Source organism: Emydura macquarii, unplaced genomic scaffold (genome assembly GCF_026122565.2).
Source record: "Emydura macquarii macquarii isolate MOO-44397 ecotype Brisbane River unplaced genomic scaffold, CSIRO-AGI_Emac_v2 contig_2205, whole genome shotgun sequence".
Lineage (NCBI taxonomy): Eukaryota > Metazoa > Chordata > Testudines > Chelidae > Emydura > Emydura macquarii.
The window spans coordinates 16,789,584-16,811,544 of NW_027132342.1; the positions used below are offsets into that span (position 1 = coordinate 16,789,584).

General features: G+C 45.8%; 1 protein-coding gene across 4 annotated transcripts; it reads right to left on the reverse strand.

The window, feature by feature from the left end:
* Positions 1 to 220: 220 nt before the first annotated feature.
* On the reverse strand, positions 221 to 21,917 carry CBX6 (chromobox 6). 4 transcript variants are annotated; one of them, XM_067559498.1, is made up of 6 exons: positions 21,814 to 21,917; positions 21,615 to 21,658; positions 21,294 to 21,359; positions 21,091 to 21,157; positions 11,152 to 12,131; positions 221 to 296 (listed from the first exon to the last, which is right to left on the reverse strand). In XM_067559498.1, exons 1-5 carry the CDS (start codon positions 21,880 to 21,882, stop codon positions 11,175 to 11,177), a joined length of 1,203 nt encoding a protein of 400 aa, XP_067415599.1. In that variant the 5' UTR covers positions 21,883 to 21,917; the 3' UTR covers positions 221 to 296; positions 11,152 to 11,174. The 4 variants fall into 4 exon arrangements, 3 of the variants coding, with proteins under 3 accessions (XP_067415599.1, XP_067415600.1, XP_067415598.1); XR_010921967.1 differs by lacking the exon at positions 221 to 296 and adding an exon at positions 3,145 to 4,109 and having other exon boundaries at positions 11,121 to 12,131; XM_067559499.1 differs by lacking the exon at positions 221 to 296 and adding an exon at positions 3,145 to 4,109 and having other exon boundaries at positions 11,152 to 12,077.
* Between the last annotated feature and the right edge of the window lie 44 nt (positions 21,918 to 21,961).

Here is a 21,961-nt window from a genome sequence, read left to right on the forward strand (position 1 = left end):
GCAAGCATGGAATTCTTGGACCTGTAGGTCCAACAGAGTCTGCAGCATCTTTTGTTTGCTGCCTGAGAAACCGCATTATGTCCAGCATCTCCGTTTTCTTGCTTGGACTCCTGGGCCTTTCTCCATGCTGTCTGCCAGGGTCATCCTTCAGGCCCTGGTCTCATTCTCTCATGCAGCACAGGCTTGCAGCATCTGCTGGAACATGTCATCCCAAGTCCTCTTCTTTCTCCTCCTTATCTAGCTCAGGCATTCTGTGAGTGGGGAGAGGGAGACTCTGAAGGCCACAATAGCAGCAGCTGTAGATACAAAACACAGAGGTACCATTATCGGCATATTCATGACAGAAATCTAAACTTAGGATATTGAACTCACCCCACTTGATCTGCAAAAGTTGTAAGTACTATCTCCTCACTTCTCCTTGGGATTGACATAACACAGTGCTAGTCATAGTACCAGCCATGTTACGGCACTCAGAGGCAGGGAGTGGGGGGTAGGTGGTTAGGGAAATGAAGGGGGATAACTCACAGGCATGAGTACATTTGTATAGAGCAATGGAACTGAACATTGGCACTGTTTTCCAAAGGTGGTGGTGATTTAAACTCTCTCACTCCTGAGGGTGGCAGAGGCAGAAACAGCGTTGCTGGCATCCCAATGCCGCCTGAGCTTGTATGAGGCTAGCCTATGCACTGCAATGGTGCCTGCTGAGATAGAATCGTAGGACTGGAAGGGACCTTGAGAGGTCATCTAGTCCACTCCCCTCCATCAAGGCAGGACCAAGAATTATCTAGACCATCACTGACAGATGTCTGATCACTGAGTGGCGTAGGAAAGTGTTTACCGTGGTGAAAGAAATAACGCTGCCGTCCCCATAAACCTTTGAGTGAGGATTGCAGAATACCTACAGGAAAGTTTCATTGAGATCCCTACGGAGGATTCACGAGGCATCCCAGAACATATAAACAAACTGTTCCACATGGACCCCTCTGCCTAACTGTAGAGGGGGATGACAAGCAGATACTAACTTCATCTCTCTCAACTGTTTCACCACCTCTTCTAGCACACGTAATAAAAAGAGTAAATCAGCAGATGTGTCCTGCTACTTTGGGAGTTCCATCTCTGTAATTTCAAAGCAAACTGCATACTTACCAGAGGTTCCTTCCCCTGCCTCAGTCAAGCATAGGGGAACCTGTCAGGACTGGCTGGACTGTGCTGAAGTCAAAAACATGTCCTGGCTCGCTGCGCAGATGGATCCCCTGGTCACGTGTCCCCCACACGTCTCCTCGCTGTTCATGGCAGGAACCTGCTACTCGATCTCCTCCAAAGTATCCATGGGACTCTTGTGGGTGAGCGTGGGGTCTCCACCAAGGAAGGCATACAGCTCTTTGTAAAAGCAGCAAATATGCAGCTCTACACCAGTTGGCCTCCCTTGCCTTCTGGTACGCCTGCCACAGCTCCTTGGCTTTCACATGGCACTGCTTCTGGTCCCTCTTGTAGCTCTTCACCTGCATGCCCTGAGCAATCTGCTCATAGATTTCCACATTTCTAAGGCTGGATCAGAGCTGTGCCTGCACTGCCTCCAACACCTCCTCCGTACTCCAGGCAAGAGCACATCTACAGCATGTAGCCAGCATGGTTGGCTGGGCAGCTGCATACAATGGAGACCTGTTGATGTGATCACCAAGCCAGGAAACCAGAAAAAGGAATTTCAAAAAGGTGCAGGGCTTTAAAGGGGTGGGGCAACTTCCTGTCCAACTGGCCCCTGGGAAGTGGAGTTCATAATGGTGACCAGAACAGTCACTGTGGGGCATTGTGGGACAGCTCCTGGAGGCCAGTAACAGTTGATGTAAGTAATGCAGTGTCTACACTGACATTGTATCAGCCTAACTACATTGATCTTAACACTACACTGCTCAAGGAAGCGGTGGTGTTAAATTGGTGTAGAGGAGCAATTAAATTGGCAGGAACGAAATTTAAGTGTAGACACGTGCACAGCTAGGTCGACATAAGTTACCTTGTGTCAACCTAACTATGTAGTGTAGACCAGGCCTTCATGGCCAGTTGTCATTGGTGCCCATTGGCTCTTCTGGTCCAAATTATAACAAGCACTGAAGATAAAGGGAGGGAAAATACTTGTCTTGCCCTACATTTAGGTGGGTTTTCAATATGCCTCATGAAGCGTTTTAAATAGAAGGCAGGAGTCGGACATTTCCATATAAGAGCCCCGGGATTGTTGTTTTGCTTTTAGTAGAAAAAAAGGGTGCCAGACTTCCAGCTCCTCTTCTATTTACAATAGATTTTGAAGTCCAGAGCTGCTTGTGAGCCAGTGTCAAGAACAAACAGCCATCAGGTTTGTCTAGGCCAGGGGTGGGGAACCTTTTTTATGTCAAGGGCCTGATGGTGGCCCTGGCGGCGGGGGAGAATTCAGCGGCGGGGCGGTTTCACGGTGGTGGCGGGGTTCTGTGTGGGGCGGGAGCAGTGCCCGCCGCCGAAAAGGGACAAACGGCGGCAGGGTTTTCGGCGGCAGGGTTTCGGCGGTGGGCACTCCCCCCCCGGAACCCCGCTGTGGAACTGCGCCGCCGCCGAATTCCCCCCTGCTGCCAGGTCCAGAAAAAAAGATTTTGCGGGCCTTATACGGCCTGCCGTGGGCCGGACGTTCCCCACCCCTGGTCTAGGCAGTTAGCAAGTCACTTGTTAGCAAGTAACAGTCACATTGGGATCCCAGGTGAAAGGATGGCTCGAAAAGAAAACATCTGTGTGTCTGTCTGTGTTTCCTGTCTCTCAGAGTAGCCGCCCAGTTCCTTGTGATTTCTTTTTCTTTTTGGGCCGAGGCATGTCTCTACCTTTATTCTTCATTTGTATTTGCTGCTGGTTTTTTTGTTTTGTTTTGAATATGGAAACTATCTAACTAAAGAGCCAAGTTAACAGCTCTGCTAGTCTGTCCCCAATTACTTAAAAACTAAAGGGCAAAAGACCTGTTAAGACATCTAGTCCATCCTCCAAGACTCCTCCTTAGACAGGACTGTTACCCATTGTTGCTAGTTGTAAGTAACTGAGGTGATGGTGCTAATGCTGCTTCCCTTCGCAGGTTAAAAAAAATCACCATTCACATTTGAAAGTCACATACACACAAGACAGGCAACAGACTTCGGAATGTAACAATTTATTGGGGTTAATATTTTTCTTTAACTCCCCATTTCTGGCATTGATACAATACTCAAGAGCAGCAGAAAGAACAAAATGTACAAGAATACAAGAGTAATTAGCACAAACCACCCCCAAACCCAGAGCAAACCATTTTTCCGCAGGGAACGCCAGTGGGAAGGGGGATCCTATCGCCCCGCCCCGCGTCCCATCCATCCACTCTAGACAGAGTTTAGCCAGCTGGGAACTGGATTAAAATAAACAAATGCAAATACTATATTTAAAAATGAAAATTACAAGACAAAATATATATAGCTATACAATTCATTCATGCATGATTCTTTAATTAAATGCATTTTTCCAAAATAAAAAAATTACAAGATATTTAGGTTTATTTTAAATTAAAAAAAAAGTCACCGCCTCCACTTTGTGAGTATGTCTACAGTTTGCTCTGGGTGTGTGATTCCCAGCTTGAGGGAGACGCACTTGTGCTAGTTCTCACTGAGCTAGCACAATAAAAATAGAGTGTAGCTATGGTGGCATGAGCTGCAGGACAGGCTAGTGGCCCCAAATACATGTCCATCTGAGACCTTAGGCATGTGCTCAGGGTGACTACGCTGTCCTGCAACTCACACTGCCATAGTTACAGTTTTTAGCGCAGTAGCTCAATAAAAACTAGTGCGAATCTCTCCTCAAGCTGGGAATCACACAACCAGTTTCAAGGGTAGATACACCCTGTATGTCAAGTGGGGGTGGGAGGGTACATGGGTTGCATCAGGACCATCACCATTACAAAAATTACATTGAAATCTCTCTCTGGGATAAAGAGTAAGGCCCTGATCCTGCAAAGCCTTATGCGCATGCTTAACTTGAAGCATCCAGGTACCTTCAGACCTCAGTGAAACTACTTGCCTACTTGAAGTTAAGCACTTGTATAAGTCTGCAGGATCTGGGTCTCAGCTTGGCACCTGGGGAGGTAGAGGGAAGAGGCAGTTAGGCAGGCCCTGTTTCCTCTCACCACTTTGTAATTTTCCACCCAAAATTAAAAAAAATAAAATAAAGAAAAAAGAGGAGAGAATCCTGTACTGTTAAGAGGGGAAGGGGATATAGCAAGTAGTTTAGCTCAAAAATTTAGATTTTAAAAAAATATAATGGTAGATTTATTTATTTATAAGAACTTCAGTGAAGTTTCCTCTCCCATAAGGAAACACACCTGCCCCTGCCGCATGGGAAGAGTCAGGGCTACTCCAGGGGAACCAGGAAGTGATACTGACCAAGCTACTTTCACTGACACAGCTGAAGTGCAAAGACAGCAATAATGGGGAAAATGTATTTGGATTTAAAAAGATATGTTTCCCATATGAGGCCCCAATTCAGCAAAGCACTTAGACACGTAACCACACGCTTAGAAGTTTTGTGCATGCTTTAAGTGCTTTGTTGAACAGATATGGATTTAAGCATGTGCTTCCAGCTTTGCTGAATCAGGGCATCATGAGGTTTTAGGGGATTTAACATCAGGGGGTTTAACACAGGGATTAATGTTTAAAACTACTTAACCTGCCACTGCCCCCAATAAAACAATCTCTCTTGAATCACCCACCACTGCCAATATTTAAGATTGCATTTGATTTCTCTTACTGACGCTCTCCTTTAGGATATCACCATCTCTTTCCCTCTGCCTTTTTCACACTATTTCCCCAGTTTCTGCTATATCTCAAAACCCTCTTCCCCATGCCAGTCTTACATTGCCCAGAGAGTGCAAAAGTGGGGAAGTCCACTCCCCAGACAGAACATGCTGTCTCTGCAGAAGACCCCAGACAGCCTCTCCCTTGATGGACGTGAGAGTGGAACATCCCTAAGGGATGGATACGTCCTGTAAGGATGGAAAGCATGTCTTGGATGCAGTTCTGCATCAAGGACAGCACTTTGGACGGCCCTGTAGGGTTTCAGCTTGTGCTAGGCAGTAGAAGGTGGGCAGGACAGAAGAACTGCTAGGGGTACAACCCTGGAAAAACTGGTATCTTCCTTTGTTCCTTGACTCAGATGTTTGGGTGGGAGGGAAAGAAGGGATCAGGAAGTCCCCCTTCTTGCAAACCAGTGTGGGCTATCTCAACCCTGAAGTGTATAGCATGTTTTAATTAACAGTCTACCCTGCTATGTGGGATGTACGTCAGCATTACTGCTTCACTGTGGAGGAGGCGGCGACTAGGAGCAGTAGGGACGCCCACCTCTGATGTTGGATAACTGATGTGGGGAGGTTAAGTAGAAAATGAAAACTAAGGGTGGGGAAGAGGAGACGAGAGATTCTGCTCCTCAGAAATGTACACATTGCACTTGAGGGGGACAGAGGGGAAACACTCCCTGGCTCAAAGCCAGAGTGACAAAATGAATTTATAAAATACCTGGGAAGAAATGAGTGGGTCCTGAAGCAATACTCCGCCCTTCTATAGCTCTGTACACGTTACTACGTTTAGCCTCCCAGCATCCTCTGCGGGGCATTGTCCCCATTGTAAAGACAGGGAAATGGAGGCACAGGGCAGTGAAGCAGCTTACACAAAGTTACAGGAAATCAAAAGAACCCAGGAATGCCTAGCTCCCAGCCCCAAGATCAACCCACTGAACTATGCTGCCTTTGATACAAGGATTGGGATGGGTTACATGAGGGATTCTTTTTTATATATATATATATATCTCTATATCTATATTTCATATAAAAAGTAAATAAGATCCCAGCTCTTGCGTGATTATTGGGCAATCCAAAAAGCAGCAAAGCAAGCAACACTGGAGCAAAGGGTACGTCAAGCCAAATAGTGCAAGATCTCAGAGTTAGCGGGGGGTGGGGGAAGAGAGAGACAAGCACTCCTCCAGGAGGGATACTGACCACTTGGCTAGACGCCCATTCTCTTTTGTTACGCCTCCCTGACCAAGCCCTGTCTATGTAACTGGAATCCCACCCCCGCTGGGGAAAAAGGACCACCCCCTTTTGGTTTCACTATCTTCTCCCCCCATGCCACAGCCACATAAAGAGCAGCACAATGACTCCCTACCAGCACTGTTGCTCCCCACCCCAACCTGTGCTTTAGGTTGGTTCTCCAGAGGGAATCCTCATGCTCCACCCCCAGTACTGTCAGGTCCATGAAGGAAGTCAGACTGACTGTGGGGAATATTGCAAAGCAGCTGAAACATCCATCAACCACAGAGGCGAGGAAAGGGATTTAACTCCGCAGGAAGACTCAGCTCAGACAGCACCCATTTGGTAAAGGAGGGAGAGTGCCTTCCCCTCCATCCCAGCTGGGGTGGGAGGAGAGGAGTGACGCAAGTACGGATGTGGAGACACTTCCCCACCCCTGAAAATACACAGCAAGTTAGTGGCTCACCCAAGATTAGGACCCAGGACTCCCCACCAGAGTCTACTGGACCAATGTACATCCTCCTATCTCTGCAAAGGTAGCTCCATGCCCATATGCTAGCTTCATTCAGTAAGACCAGAATGAATGGCTGGGCAAAGGTGGGAGATTATATACAGATGCTCAGGAGTGAAGCTGTAGGTCAGGACAGAGGAACACTGGCAGATCTCAGGGGTGAAGAGTGGAGAAAATGAGTTCCCAAGAACAGCCCAGAGAAGGGGAGCTTTGTTCTGCATACCCAGAATGCACAGAGGAGACCCTGACAAGGCGGACATCTTAGAGACCCATATCTAGTAACTTCTATTACATTCAGATGCCAATGTCCAGTTCCTCTTTCCTACAGTCTCTTTCACATAGCAGATGAATAATATGTTGCAAAGACACAAAGTGCGGCCTTGGCTGGGAAAGCTCGCTATGAAAGCTACCTCCACCACCTCGAGACATTCACACACGCCACAGAACAGAAGAAGCCAACCCTGCTCTAGTAAAAACCCACCAACGCCACTCTGGCTCTCACCCTGAGACACACTCAATGCACCCCAGCATCCCCCAGGAGAGGGTGCTCCCACTTGTCTGAAACTTCAGGTACCCATGGGGATTTCTGCCTTCCTATGAAGAGGTGGGACACTAGACTTGACTACGTCAGGTTCTGCTGTGGCAAATTCTGCATTTAAAATGCCATTTCCATTAAGCACTGAAGTCAGTGAGCTGATAATGAGACAAGGAAGGGAGCTTTGCTGGTTCTGAGTGGGTGTTTATTCTGCGCTTGGGGTGCTTCTCTGGCAAGAAAGGTGCAAGCCAAGCTGAGATCTCAGCTGCTCCATTCACATGCCATTTCCATTTTACCAGCCTGGCCAAAACCCCATCAGGTCAGGATTTACCATTCTGCAACAACTTTGGCGCCACCGTACCAGGGAAGGAGAGAAAAATACAGTCTTCATCTAATTTCTGGAGGGGGGTGGGGCAGGGGAACTGTCATGCTGTTGGATGGAATTCACTCCAACATTTGGGAAGAGAAGGATAAAAATATGGGTTTTCTCCAAAACAGGACTTGTCTCTTCGAATCAGAAATTGCTAGTTACCCCGAGGACACTCGCCTTCAGTTCAAAGTGAGCCAAATACCACCCAGACACATACTACAAAATACTCTCTTGTCTAAGGACCATCTAATACCGCTACAGTTTGTGCAATCACTGCATTTTATTATTCATTTTTAAAACTCTCTCTCCCCCAATAGAAATATCTTTTTTTTTTTTTACTTTTATTTTTTCTTTTCTTTTTTTTTGCAAAACTATTCATTTCACTTTTCCCACTTTCCATCATAAAATCTCCTCTAAAAACACAACAAGAGAATAAACATGGCACAGACACAGACTATTTCCCTGGTTTAGGGGGAATGCTTCTGAATACTCCCCACAACCTTATGCCCTCTCTGAAAGGCATGGATAGAACCTCCCTTCTATATTCCAGTAGGGAGGCGGGGGAGGAGGGAAAATCAGAAGTGGAAGGTGAGTGTAACTCACATTCATACTAGTGTGGGTTTTTGTCAGCCCCTAGTGGCTGGATCACATGAAGAGGTTTATGAGGCTGCTACCGCCTGATCTTTAAGCTCAGGCAATAGATTCATGCTTTTAGATTCAGAGGTTCAGTCCCTCAGGTGACCCACTCAGGTGGGTTGTGACACAAGCAGTCAAGCTACTTTCACTGACTGGATTGCACTTCTTTCCTACAGAGAGATGATCTATGATACGAGTTCCTTCAAAGCCCAGTGTCTCCCTCCCCTCTTTGTAATTGCAGGAAGATGGGTCACCAGCCACATGCAATCCTCTTGCTCAATGCTCCAGAGAAAGGCGAAAACCCCTCATCATGAAAAAAATCCAGGAACACCAAACAACATACACCAGAGGGGAAGAAAAAAAACCTCTGCCAAGTGAATGTTTCTTGGCTAAAACATGTCAAGAGTTTCCTATTAAAGTTCCCTTTTATCTCCAACTTACAACTTTTCAAATATTTCTGAACTTTATTACCACGAAACAAGAACGCCATCACATACACGCCAAGAGTAACCAAGCAACCTAAAAAAAGTGACTGTCCAGCATGCATCTACTCTGTAAAATAGTTCCTCTTATCTCACAGCCTCATAAAATAGTTCCTTTTTAAAATCTTCTCTTTTTAACACAAATCTCCTTGTTATTCCCCCAATATAGATCTCCCATCTCTCCCCAGCCTGCTTGTCTTTGAAGCTGCAGCCATTAGAATAAGCTACCAAGAAATAAGAGAACCCTGCATGCGCAAGGTGAAGAAAGGATGCAAAACAAAGCAAAGACGACAGGCAGGTATTAATTCACATACACACGTACATGTCCAACAAATTACAGGAAGCCTTGGATTGGTGAATGAATGGGGAAGTCTCCCCCACCCCAGTCAATGTAACTGATTTTGAAATATTCTGCTGGATTTTAGAAGTTTTGTTTAAAAAACCCACAAAAGATGGGAAGGTTTGTGGGGAGAAGCGGGGGAGGATTGTGGGTGTGTAGGAACACACTAACCACATCTGGGATCACCTCTCAGATTGGCTACACACAAACTGGAACTAAACTAGCTTGAATTCACACCTTTTCATTTCTATACAAGTCTCTGTGTAGACGCTTATTTTGCATTAGGTGAGTTTTAAGGCTGGTCTACACCTAAAAATTAGATCAAACTAGCGACATTGCTCAGGGCTGTGAAAAAGTTTGCACCCTGTGCAATGTAGTTAGGACAACACAACCTCCACTGTATATGAAGCTAGGTCAGTGGAAGAATCCTTCTGTCGACCCAGTCCTGCCCTTTGAAGGGGTGGTTTTACTGCAGTTAAAGAAAAACACCCTCCGTCACTGTAGCAAGTGTCTACACTACAGTGGCAAAGCAGCAACTGTACCGTTTGCAGTGTAGACATACCCTTCAAATCCAGAGTGCCTGCAGGCAAAACTACAAAAAGGTGTGAATTCCACCCAATTTAGTTATTTTATTGGCAGTGTGTGTGAAGATGAGTCCTTAGAGGTGACAGTTCCTCTCTCCTCCCCCCAGTACACACACAGGTAGGCATATAAAGACTTATGGATCCCACAATAGGCGACACCTCACATACATACAGACACACCTGTCCCATGGTAATGGAATCAAGGCAGACACTCACAGCAACACTAATTTAGACCAACTTTATCAGCGCCTGTTCTCCAAACCCCCGTGTTTCACAGATTCAGCAACAGAGGTGTGGGGAAGTGAAGGAGAGTATCTAGCCACAAAGCTCAGCACTGACAGAGTCAAACAAGCCATGAATGGCTAAGAAGAGCGCGTTTGCACCTTAGACATTAAGAGCATGTCTGAGGGAAGTGGAGGAAGCCACATTATTGACTGCTTCCAAATCACAGAGTCTGGAGGGTGATTCCAGACCCAATTTCATGCTGAACATGTAAAAAAACAAGGAGTTTGGGGGGGTAGGGTGAGGCAGGCACGCGCACATACACACACACACAAAATGTAAGACACAGTAATTCTTACAACAGGTTCTTAGCACCTTTGGTTGACAATTGTAGAGGCAATTTCAGATCCTGGAAATGGTTGAGGTGAACCCCTTCCAACCCACCCACCAGAAAGAGGTGAAACTGAGCAGGAAGGGTAGCAGATCTTCCTTTGCACACACAAGGCTTATGAGGTGATTCAGTGGAGCCAATTACCTTGTGAGGTAAGACCTACTGGGGCAATATCAGGACAAGCCACTGCTCCTCCTGAACTGACGGACGAACGTGTGGCTTTCCCACTTCCACTAGGAAAAGGCTTAGAAAAGGCATGGCATGCCTCAGGCCCAAGCCAAGTGCAAGAGACAAACACAAGGAGGAAGATCCAGGCTGGAAGTGACAGGCCCAACAAAGCTGAGCAGACTGGAAGATCTGGTAGGGAAGGAGCAGAAGGGCCCAGGTGGTCTTAAGGTGCCCATACAACTGCCAAGTTAGCACCGATAGTAAAAGCAAGAAGGAAGTGAGCCTGGGGCACATTATAGGGGTGCAACCCTCCTATTCTGGCTCTGTTGCAGTTGCGTTCTAGCTCTGATGCTTTACCTTCTGATCTCCCCTCCCTCTCCCAAAGATACAGCCAGGGCTACTGAAGCTGGATCTTAAAAGATGGCCATTCCATGCCAAAGAGAGAAGAGGATCAGAGCTGCCCTGGGGGGAGGTGGGTGAAGAACTGGAGAAGTAGAAGGGAGTGTGTGCATACTGCAAGGCAGATGGGGGAGTACAGCTGCTTTCAAATGCCTTATCCATCTCTACAGTAGCAAGAGCACCCCCATTCTTTCAGAAAAAATGGGGGGGAATCCTTCCGCACCAGCCCCAACACACCACTCCACACCAACTCCAGTTTGACATGTTTCTTGAAGACAAATGATCATGCCCCAGCCCAACCCCTAGCAGCTGTGACATCTGGGAACTTCAGACACCTCTGCCCTCCAACTCTCACCCCAGTCTCCGAGCAGAAAAAAAAAAGAACCAGGGAGGGGGAGAGCAGGAGAAAACTAACAACAGCCATTCACACCATGACTTCTTGCAGCAGAGCCTCCCCCCACCTCCGAAGCAGGGATCCAACTTCTCACTTGTTGCCTCCTCCACTCGCCGCCACCTTCTCGAAATCCTCGGCGTTGCAGAACTCCTTGATGGTGACGGTCAGGAGGTTACTGGTGACATCCGTGACCACCACGTTAGAGCAGGGGGACATCTCAGGACGCCAGTCGCCAGCCTCCTGCTCCGGGTCAGAAGAGGAGAGGGACGATGAGGGTGTCTGGCCCCCAGCACATCCCCCGGGAGGAGAGCGCTTGCTGGTGGCCGCTGATTCTGGTGGGATCGACAGGTCAAGGACCTCTGACTCACGCCAGTCAGGGATGGCGGGGCTCAAGGTCTCAGGGAGCAGCTTTGGGGGAGAATCGTCTGGGTCGGAGGAGGAGTGAGGGGTAGGGGAGGGGCACCCAGAGGAGCTGGAGCTGTGGGCATCGTAGGGGGTGGAGCCCATGATCAGCCCGCAGGAGGCACCTTGTGAGCCCCCTGCCTCCATCTTGCCCTCCAGAGATGTGGCTGGAGCAGTGGATGGCTTGTTGTACAGCGAGAAGGTGCCGAACTTCATGTGGCGGATCTGGGTGCGGAGGATGCTCTCGCTGAACTTCTTACTCTTGCCGATGACACGGTTTCGTGAGGGGATCTTCGGCCGGGCCAAGCCCCCTCCCCCATTCGCAGCCTTCCCGCCCTTGTCCATGACCTTGAGGTTGAGGATGATGCGGCTGCGTTTGGGCTCACGAGGCTTCACCTTGCGGTTGATGATGCGGACGGTCTCTGAGAAGGGTGAGACAGGCGGACGTATGCCAGCTCCCCCCCCAGCGTTCTGGGGGTCTGGGCGGGGCAGGGGGCGCCGGGACATGCGATGGCAGCGCCGGATGTCTTTCTTGAGCCGGTGCACTGCGGCGCTGGAGTGCAGCTTAGGTGACGAGGTGCTAGAGCCAGGCTTGACAGAGAAGTGTACGTCCCCGATGTGTAGGGCCTCCGCCTGGGCCCGAGCCTGCGGTGTGGGAGAAGAAGAGTGGAGTCAGACACGACCTGACAGATACCAGGCCTTGAAACTGGGGACAGCTCAGCTTGTGGTGAGAAGACCACTTTAGGAGCACCCTGTTAAGAGCCAGAAGGCTACACCTCATTTGTATACAAGTTAATATTTAAATGAAGAAATAAATGCACAGAACCCCAGTGCTTCAGTAATGCAGTGGTGACTAAGTGCTAGAAGTCCCCCTCTGTGCCTGTTACAGCCCCTTGCTTTGGAGCTGTGGCTCTTTAGTTCAAGCTGTAGCAGCTCCTGCTTTAGCTCTGGAGGCCCCCTGTTCATTCTCCAGTGCATCAGTGAAGCTGGCAGCCATCACACTTGCATCATCTATGACAGAGGAGAGAAATAACCTGCTGGTTTGTGTTCAGCTCCTCCTGGCATAGGTAGCATCCTCACTAAGCACTACAGCAGTGCAGTTGTGCTGCTGCAGTACTCTATGTGTAGACAAACCCCGAGCATTTCCTTAACATCCCCCTTCTTACATGTTCTCCTGAAAGAAAAGCACAGAGGAAAGGGCTCAGGGACCCTGGTGCCAGAGATTCTAAAGCCACACTTAGAGCTTGTCTATACATGCCACTGCAGCATGTCTAGTGAAGAGGCGCAATGCTGATGAGAGAGAACTCTCCCGTTCGCATAATAAAACCATCTCCGTGAGAGATGTCCACACCGGTGCTTATGTCGGTCTAACTTATGAGCCAACATGAGCTGTAGCGTAGATATAGCCTTGTTACTATACTCGGTCACCAGGAGAAGGGGCTAATTTCCTAATAAGCATCTGGTGGTTGTTGGTGGGGCTCAGCACCATGGTTGTTGGTGGGGCTCAGCACCAAGAAGTTTATTTGTGGTGAGTAGGCATCCCAAAATATGCTAGGCACTGTCTGAATGTAGGGAGCATGGATTGTGTCTATAAGATCACAATCTAGTAGACAAACAAGAGACAAAGAGAAGGGGAGAGGAATAAAGCAAGCAATTAAAGTCCCCCCGAGACTATTAGTTGGTTAATTTCTCGTAGGTATCATGGGAGAAATGGATCTTTAGGAAGGGGTGATGGAGAAGGTAGTGGTCCGATGGATGCTGTGAGTGGAAAGTCTCAGATTCAAGGTTTAAAAAAAAAAAAAAAAAAAAAAGATTGGACATCTGCATGGAGATCAAGAATATCCGGAGTTGTTGTAATTAATGACAATGCAAATTTTGGAAGGGATATTAAATCTCATGTTTTAGCCTAGTAGTTGTGTCAGGGGAAAATTATCCCACACGTGCCTGCTATGGGATTCTTACACCTTCCTTTTAAACATCTGGTGTAGGCCACTGTCACAGACAGGATACTGGGCTAGATGGACTTAGGGTCTATTGTAGCTTCCTATGGAATTCTTATGTTCCTATTCCATCCCTAGGTTCCTATGCAATTCTTATGTTCTTATTCCACCCCTAAAAGTCAGATTTGTCCTGCCCCTTCAGATGATTATTCATTTAACGTTACAGATTAAATAGTGAAAGTGTAGAAAAGGCACCTGCTTTTCTCAGACAGGAGAGAAAGCTGCTCTCTCTTCTCCTCCTCAATAAATGTATCAGGAGTCATATCTGCTAAGCGTTTGGGACAGAAGTTTTTAGTTCCTCTTGAGCCAGGACAACTCTAGGAGAGTGAGCTGGAATTTATTCTGGCTCATGCATCAGCAACAAGATTGCCTGCAGGCAGTTAACATTTTCATTTGTAAATTGAGCAAGTTTGATCTGGAGCTACAACAAACATAGAACTCCACAGTGTAATTTTATACTTGCTTTACAGAGCAAGCCACACTTTAAATGGTGCCACACAAGGATAAATTGCCATACCCCTCTGAAATGGAGTTCACCTCATCCAAAACAGAGTCACTCTATAATTCCCTTGCCTCCAAAACCCAGCCCAGGCCAGAAGTAACCAGACCTTTTGGCACCAGACCTACCATTGCCTTGCCAACTTAGAATCAAATGAGATTCTTGTACCATCTAGTGACCACAATGAGAACTTCAGTCTCCAGGAAACACATCCACTTTCTCACCTCATGACTCCCAAACACACAAAGCTCAAGACAGGTTCTGGTTAGCTAAGGTTTTAAGCACTGCACTATTATTTTCCCTGCCATCATGCAACCTGTTCTGGACCTACAGCTCTCATCACAGGATACCCAGAAACTTAGCAGCATTTTAAAAGTCATCAAAGCCAGGAACCAGGACTGGGCCTAGGCTATGAACCCACCCTAATTCCTTATATTTGATCCCAAAAGATTCCATTCCTGCGGAGTGCTCCCATGCTGCTCCTTCCAATTCCTAGTGATGACAACAGCGCAAGCTGCATGAAGCCTCAAACCTCTCAAGCAGCCCTGCTACAGAATGGAAGAAGTTGGGAATGGAGACATGAAAGCATCTAGCTCATCTCTGGCTAATACAGGGCTGTTCCCTAGAGTAAGCTCTCCAATGCTTTGTCCAGTCTAGCTGCGAGTGGCTTCAGTGATGGATGGGGTTTCTACTGCTTCATCTGGGAAACTATTCCACAGTCTAAAGGCTCATCTATGCTAGAGATTTTATACTTTGAGTTAAACAATTGTCAAATAACTCAAGGTGGTTAACGTGTTCATAAGGCCAGTGTGGACTCTCCCCAAATGTTCATTCCAGGCCACAAACATAATTGTTGTTTATCCTAGGCAAAGTTTAAAAATCTCCAGCACAGACAAATCCTAATAGGTTTCACTGTTTGGATGGTATCCTAATACGCATCCAGAGTTTCACTTGTCTCAGTCTCATCCATTATTCCATGCCCTATATGCCTTACAGCATGGATAATCGGACAGGGTTCCTGCCCCAAACAACCTACAATCTAGTATGCTTGAATAGCTCTTTGAACCCGAATAATTCCTCACTCTCTTTCCCACCATTTAAATACATACAGATGGTTACGTCTCTCTTCAGACATCTTTTAGCCAAACGATTCTGGTAATATTTTACTTTTAATCTTCTCTCACACATCAGTATCACAGCCCCTCAAGCATTTTTATTGCTCTTCTCTGAACTCCTTCCAGTTTAGGATTACCTAGTGGTGTGGGGTGGTGCCTGGAATGACGTTTTATTCCAAGTGAACTGAAGCCATACAATGAGGGATTATTAACTCTGATACCTGGCATGACTCCCTCTGCACAGCAAACTCATAAATCCCCCTTGGCTTTTTTGCCACCATATCACACGAATCATGTCTAATTTGCTTTTCACTGTCACACCATGGTGTCTCTCTCTCAAAGTATTTCTGCTCTCAAGGTTTCTTTTGTTCATTGAATATTTGGGTCCCCGATTATTTCCCATTCCAGAAGCATCTGTTTGCATTTTTCCTGGTTGAATCCATTTCTTATTTCCAGCCCTTATTTTATTTCTCTGCCCTCATGACCTCACATTTTAGTATCCTATGAATGGAATGAATGTGCTGTTTTTCTCCTCTGACAAATTAACGACGATTAGGCTAACATGGAACCTAACACTCCCTCCAACTCAATATGCTGCTGTTAATCATTGCTTAGTTTACATTCTTTGTGATGCTTTGCAATTCATGTTAGAGTACACATACCCAAGTCAGCTTGAATTCATTTTTCAAGTAAAGTTTCAAAGAAACAGTATCAAAATGCAAAAATCCAGATTTCCCAGCTACCATGTTCCTTCTAGCCACTAGTCCAGTAATTCTACTAAAAATGTGATCAAGTTTGTCAGATTTCATTTACAAAGATGATAGTTTTGCTGACCCATTCATTTTCTCCTCCCATTCCTAGCTGTGTTCCTGCTTCCCTCTATACCTGGAACTATCTTCCAATCCCAGTTTACAAAGTCGTCTTCCTATTCAAATCTCTTCAAGAAACTCCTCCTCCCTGCTGAAAGCTCAGTTCATCTATGGTGCTCATGAATTATAAGGGTTCATAGTTTAAGACAACCAAAAGTTGATCCCTTCTCTGAATTTCACCAGTGCATCTTCCCGCTCCAAGGAATTTAGTCTGAAGGAAGCAGAATGCTCTTTACCTTCATGACTTTAGTGTGGAAGATGTGCTCAATGCTGTACATAGAATACCCTGTTTATTGTTCATGTTTCAGTTTTCACGAAAATAAAATAGTCTGCAAACATCTAGAGATTTTGTTCTCATTTAACAGAGAATGAAGGTTTACTACTTAATAGCACAGTAATTGCTAGGATCACTTTTTCCTTCTTTTGGAGATCTGTATCACATTGACTCAGCCCCCTCATGAATTCTCATTCACTAGCACCCTCCCTAGTTCTGTTATTTTTTAATAATTATGGCTAGTGATCCAACAAATAATTTCATCAGTCCATTCTCTTCACACTCTAGCATACACATACTGAAAACAGGGTGACATGTACATATTCAAGTTCCCTAAAAATCTCACTTTATCTAATTTATGTCAATAACTCTACAAGTGGGAAATAATAAGGACCTTGGATGCAAGTTTTCGTTTTGATTCAAAATAAAACATTTCAGTAGCTCTGCTGTATTTAACCCTCGTTTATTAGTGCATCTGCTTTGTCTTGTACTCCCCCCCTGCAAAATAATATATTTATAAGGGCCCTTGTTTCCCCTTTCACCTCTTTGGCTAGCATTCTGGCTTGTTTTACTGCCTGTCTATTCTGCAACCTTTAGCTGACAAAGCAACAGCAAGCAGTGTTCCTAAGCAACCTACCATAAACTAATGTGTTTCCCCATTGGAAGGGATACAAATGTCATGAGAGAACAGATTTCAATTTAAAACTGCTGAAGGGGTTATTTATGAACAAGGAGATCAAAACCTGAGATTAAGGGAGAAAGTCATTCAACACTACCGTTGCGCCTTCCTCCACTTTAGTTTACAGCTAAATTTACATCTTGCAAGCAGCAAGAGGGAAATCCCCTATTGTGCTGGGCAAGTGCTGTCCATTACCTCACGCTCTCGATTACCTCTTCTTCCGCCATTAAACACCCTCCAATCTTTACCTTATTATGTACAGTGACTGAGAATAGAGATCTCTGAAAGCTGAGCATGGGGGTCAGGAACATGTCTTCCAATAGCACATGCACGATCTTAAGGAGTTGCGCGTGACCCCTGCCTTTCCCAAGCCAACAAAGCTGTGAGGAAAAAAGTACGCTAGGGAGGGCGAGGAAGAAAGACAAAGTTGTATGTAAAATGTATGTGTGGGAGAGTTAATGTGTTTCTAAAATCCTGCGTGAGCTTCCATTTTTCCCCAGTGAAGCTCATTATTTCCTATCTATATATTTCTAAAACCTTAAAGAACTTGCTACCGACAAGATCTATCACGGATGTCAGACTAATAATGGTTGGAAAGGACTGCCCTATGTCAGCCACTCCAAATTCCCCTCTCAAAGCAACAACTATGATTTCCATAAGTTCATCTCACCTTCCAGGCTACTGCATGACATGATCACCCCAGCAAGTAAATTCGTCCTCTGGGCTTGAGCTCTTCAACCATAGGAAAGTTTGACTCTAATATCCAGGAAATACAGAAAAACCTCCTACCCAAAACTCTGCAACTGAAGGCCACACTTTCAGTCTTGCCATCCACGATGCAAAAGCTTGTTAGTGACATCACAGCGGTCTGATAGGAAGGCCAAGCATTAGAAGCCTCACTTTAGGCACCAATGGCTAGATTTACAAAGGAATCAGGTGCCTGAAGATGAAGATAGGCACCTTGTGGGATTTTTAAAAGCGCTAAGAAGATTAGGCATGTAACTCAAACCAAAGAGTAATTCCTTTGTAAATCTGGCCCCAAGTCAATACTGAGGTAAGTAAAAAAAAATAAGCAAACAGAATTTCAAATCTGGCCACTTATTTAAATGCCGTAATATGGATTTAAAAGCCTAGCTTTAAACACCACGTTTGAAAATCTTGGTCAGAAACATTATATATGAAACCATTCATCCCAAGTGCACACTAGTCTTTTAAAACTAGTCGTGGTTTGGTCTCATATTTAATCTCCATGCCTTCCAATTCTAATTGGTTCAGTTTGCAAGTCAAAAAGAATATTGTTCTAAATGCCAACTCTGCGAACTCCCCCGGGGACCCAAGAGTCAAGTTTCTCCCTCTGCTTTGGAGGGTCTCATCGGCAAGAGATTCTGCAATTGAAAGAACTGACAACGTTGTTAATGTGCAAGACAGAACAGAACCCTGCTTCTCCTCCTGTAGCAGCATCAGTCCTGTAGGATTAAAAGGAGTCAAAACGTTGGCTGTGGCAGGCAGAAAGAAAGGACTTCAATACAAAAGACTGAAGGGCCACTTTTAACTGATTTTCTAACTGAAATCGCATTGCAAGTAATTAGCTCAAATAGAGTTTGGACATGTTCAGATAGTATTAACCAAGATAAGAGTTATTTCTTGTTGTCTGGTCTGGGGTGTTATTTTTAGGGCTGGATCAGAAGTCACAGAAACCAGCAACTCATGCTAGTCTCTGATACAACCTCATTTCTCACCAGACCAGCTCCCCAGAGGGAGATGCCAGCAGCAAGTTAAGTAGCACCGACTATGTTCCTGCCCTGCTCAGTGCTCCACACAGAGAGGCATCAACCTACCAGTGGTGATTTTTTTGTTCCACACTTCACCCTCCTCTCCAGCGTATCAAGCCAGCAGTTTTCAGTAACAGTCAAGTAGATTTCAAGAGTCGGGGAGGGAAAGAATTAAGGCAAGTCACAACACCAGTGAAGGAATATTGTTAGTTGTGGTGTTTTTAAGAAATTAACAGGAATGCCTATTTCTTGAAGTGTCAATGATTTGTGTCCCCTAAACCCAAAATATATATATTTTTAAATATAAAAACAAAACCCATTAACTAGAAATCTAGTCAATTGAAACAGTGAGCTAGAAGTAAGGTAGATTCAGAATCTGCACCTGTTCCTGAGATGCCCTGCCAGCTTCTTGTGACTTCACAATCACTTTTTGCTATATATAATATTACACATTTTTATTTTTAATGCAATATCTCCTTCCCATGTTTCTGTGTGAAAGAAGAAACCAACTGACCATTCAAGGAAACTGATTATAGAGTGCTTTTGAATACTCAATGCAAACAAACAAAAATTAGACTGTTTCTTTTCTATTCAGATTTCAAGTGTTACAAATAACAGTAGGATAAAAAAAATTCAAGCAGAAGTGTTGTTTTTAAATTATTGGTGTCTCCTCAAATTTTCCTCTGCATTATTGGAATCCCAAACATAAGATGATCTAAAGCGTAAGTGCTAGAGATAGAAATAGACCATAAAGTGAAACTGAACTAGTTTTTACTCTTTTTACACTGAGTGAACTGAACTAGTTTCACTGAGTGAAGAGTAAAAAGTAACACACTATTACTGAGAAAGCAAACTGATTTTATCATTTTCAGTTTTTAATTAAGGCAAGAGTAACAATGTAGGCAAGGTGTGGGGGGATGTTTCAATCACCCCCAGGGCTTCCTGAAGATTTCCACATAACTCCCCAGTTTTTACCTGGACATTCAGAAAACCCCAGGAAGATATCCCTCCCCCTCTCCCCCCATTTTAAAAACTATTTGTGTGGTCCTCCCATATACCATATCCTTCCAAAGCAGATAAAGGGGGATACCCTATCGCTTTTTGAGTGCTCACACTTAACACTTCACTTGTGTCTGTACAGAGATTTGAAGATGTGAAGCCTCTCAACAACCCTGTGAGGCCGGAAAGCAAAGTATTAACCCCATTTTACAGATGGGGAAAAGAGACCCAAAAACGTAAAATGACTTGCCCCAAGGCCACAAAATGAGTCAATGCCTGAGATAGGAGTATTAGATGTATTGTTAAAGCACCCGTCTCCATAGCATCTGGATATCAGATGGATCACTTGATTATTACCTCTTCTGTTCATTCCCTTTGAAGCACTTGGCATTGGCCACTGTCAGGAGACAGGATATTGGGCTAGATAGACCATTGGCCTGACTCAGTACAGCTGTTCTTATGTGGACCAGAACTGAGAAATTCCTGGCTCCCCATGCACATTTGTCTTAACTATACCGCCAATCAAGATGATATTCTGGCACCTCCATTCATTTATGATCTAGGATCGGGATGGTTAGGGGAGCAATAATGCAATACATTTGTCTACAAGTTTTCAGAGAGAGGAATATGGCAGATACCAACACTTACAGGAAAAATCTATCACTTCTGGTACAAAGTACCAGATTTTAAAAGAAGGGAAACTGGGGATCCCCTTTTTTTAAAAAAAGTCTTCCCTGTGAGACAAAGCATGTCTGTGCATAAAGAAAGATATGAAAACGCCACTGTCATTGCACATGAAGTGGAGTCTTTAGCTCTCCCATGAAGCGACAGAGCCATCCCATGAATTCCAGAACAAGTAGCGAACCCCATAGGATCACCAATATAGCATCTGGGGGCATCTAACATGCTGACATGTGAAGAGAAGTGGAGGCAGCAGCCTAATCATATCTTAAAATCAAAAAACAACAACAAATACAAAACCTTTTCGTAGCCACTAAGTATGCTGCTATGTTATCACATCCAGACCCAAGGAGAAAGGGGTGTGAATGAATACCACTGTGCTGGGGAAAGGGAACAGGGAGTGCAATCATCACACAGACAACCATGGGAGGGATGGGGGGGGGGGGGGAGAGATGATTGACAAGAAGAGAACATTCCCTCCCCCAATACACACACACACACACACACACACACACACACAGAGCTTTTACCGGTGTTCCTTCCGCACCCCAGGCAGCATCTCATGCACTTCTATTCCCCCCTTGTATTTAGTTGCATTAGTACTCCCAGGCTAAGGCAGGCCCAACTCATTTGAGAATTAATTACATCCAACAGCCCACAGGCAGTGGGATTTTGGATTAATCTAACTGGGCCTAAATTATTTAAATAAGAGTTACCTTCAGGAGGAAAGTTTTAGGCTTGGGTCCTCTCTTCTTCGGCCCATACAGCTCACGCTCTCGTTCCCTTTAAGGAGTCAAATTTTAGAACGTTAAACTTTTTCTTAAGAAAACTCCCTGGCCCCCCATACACACCATTTTTTGCAGGTTCGATATCAAGTAAACAAATGCACTGCAGCCTCCCCCACCCCTTGTAAACTCACTTCTGCTCAAAGGCTGCAATAAGTCGGGAGTCCAGGATGTTCTCTTCAGGTTCCCAAGTGCTGTACCTGCCAAGGCACACAAAAAACACGGGCAGACGCATAAAAAGGTTAACGTGGAGGGAAAAAAATGCAACCCCGGGGCACGGTTTCGTGCATGGAAAAGGGATGCAGAATTTTATCACAACGCAGACTTGGGGAAGGACCTTTTATACATATATGCACACGCGCGCGGGGGCGCACACATGCATCCACACACGCGCGCGCGCGCGCACGCGCACACACACACACACACACAGAGGGAGAAATACTAAAACAACTCACTTGATGGCCCAGCCTTTCCATTTCACCAGGTACTCGATGCGCCCCTGCGAAACACAGATGAGGAGGGGAAAGGAGGAGGGGGAAAGAGACAGAAAGAGGAAGGGGGGGGGGAGGATTAGCCAAATAGCCATGAGAACACACCCGGAGCAGCCCCGCGCGCGGGCGGCCGGAGCCGGGGCCAGGCTGGACAGCTGCTCACCTTTCGGATCCGCCGCTTGATGATGGATTCGGCCGCGAACACTCGCTCCCCCACTGCAGACAGCTCCATCTTGCTCAGCAGCAGCACCCACAGCCCATAATAATCCCGCCCGCTTCTCCCTCCTTCCCTCCTCCCCCTTCTCAAGCTG

Excerpts from the sequence above, each read along its gene's own strand:
- CBX6 (XM_067559498.1), bottom strand. The coding sequence starts at position 21,882 with ATGGAGCTGTCTGCAGTGGGGGAGCGAGTGTTCGCGGCCGAATCCATC. Across the intron at positions 21,659-21,813 it reads TCAAGCGGCGGATCCGAAAG|GGGCGCATCGAGTACCTGGT; the intron begins GTGAGCAGCTGT and ends TGTGTTTCGCAG. Across the intron at positions 21,360-21,614 it reads TGGAAAGGCTGGGCCATCAA|GTACAGCACTTGGGAACCTG; the intron begins GTGAGTTGTTTT and ends GTGCCTTGGCAG.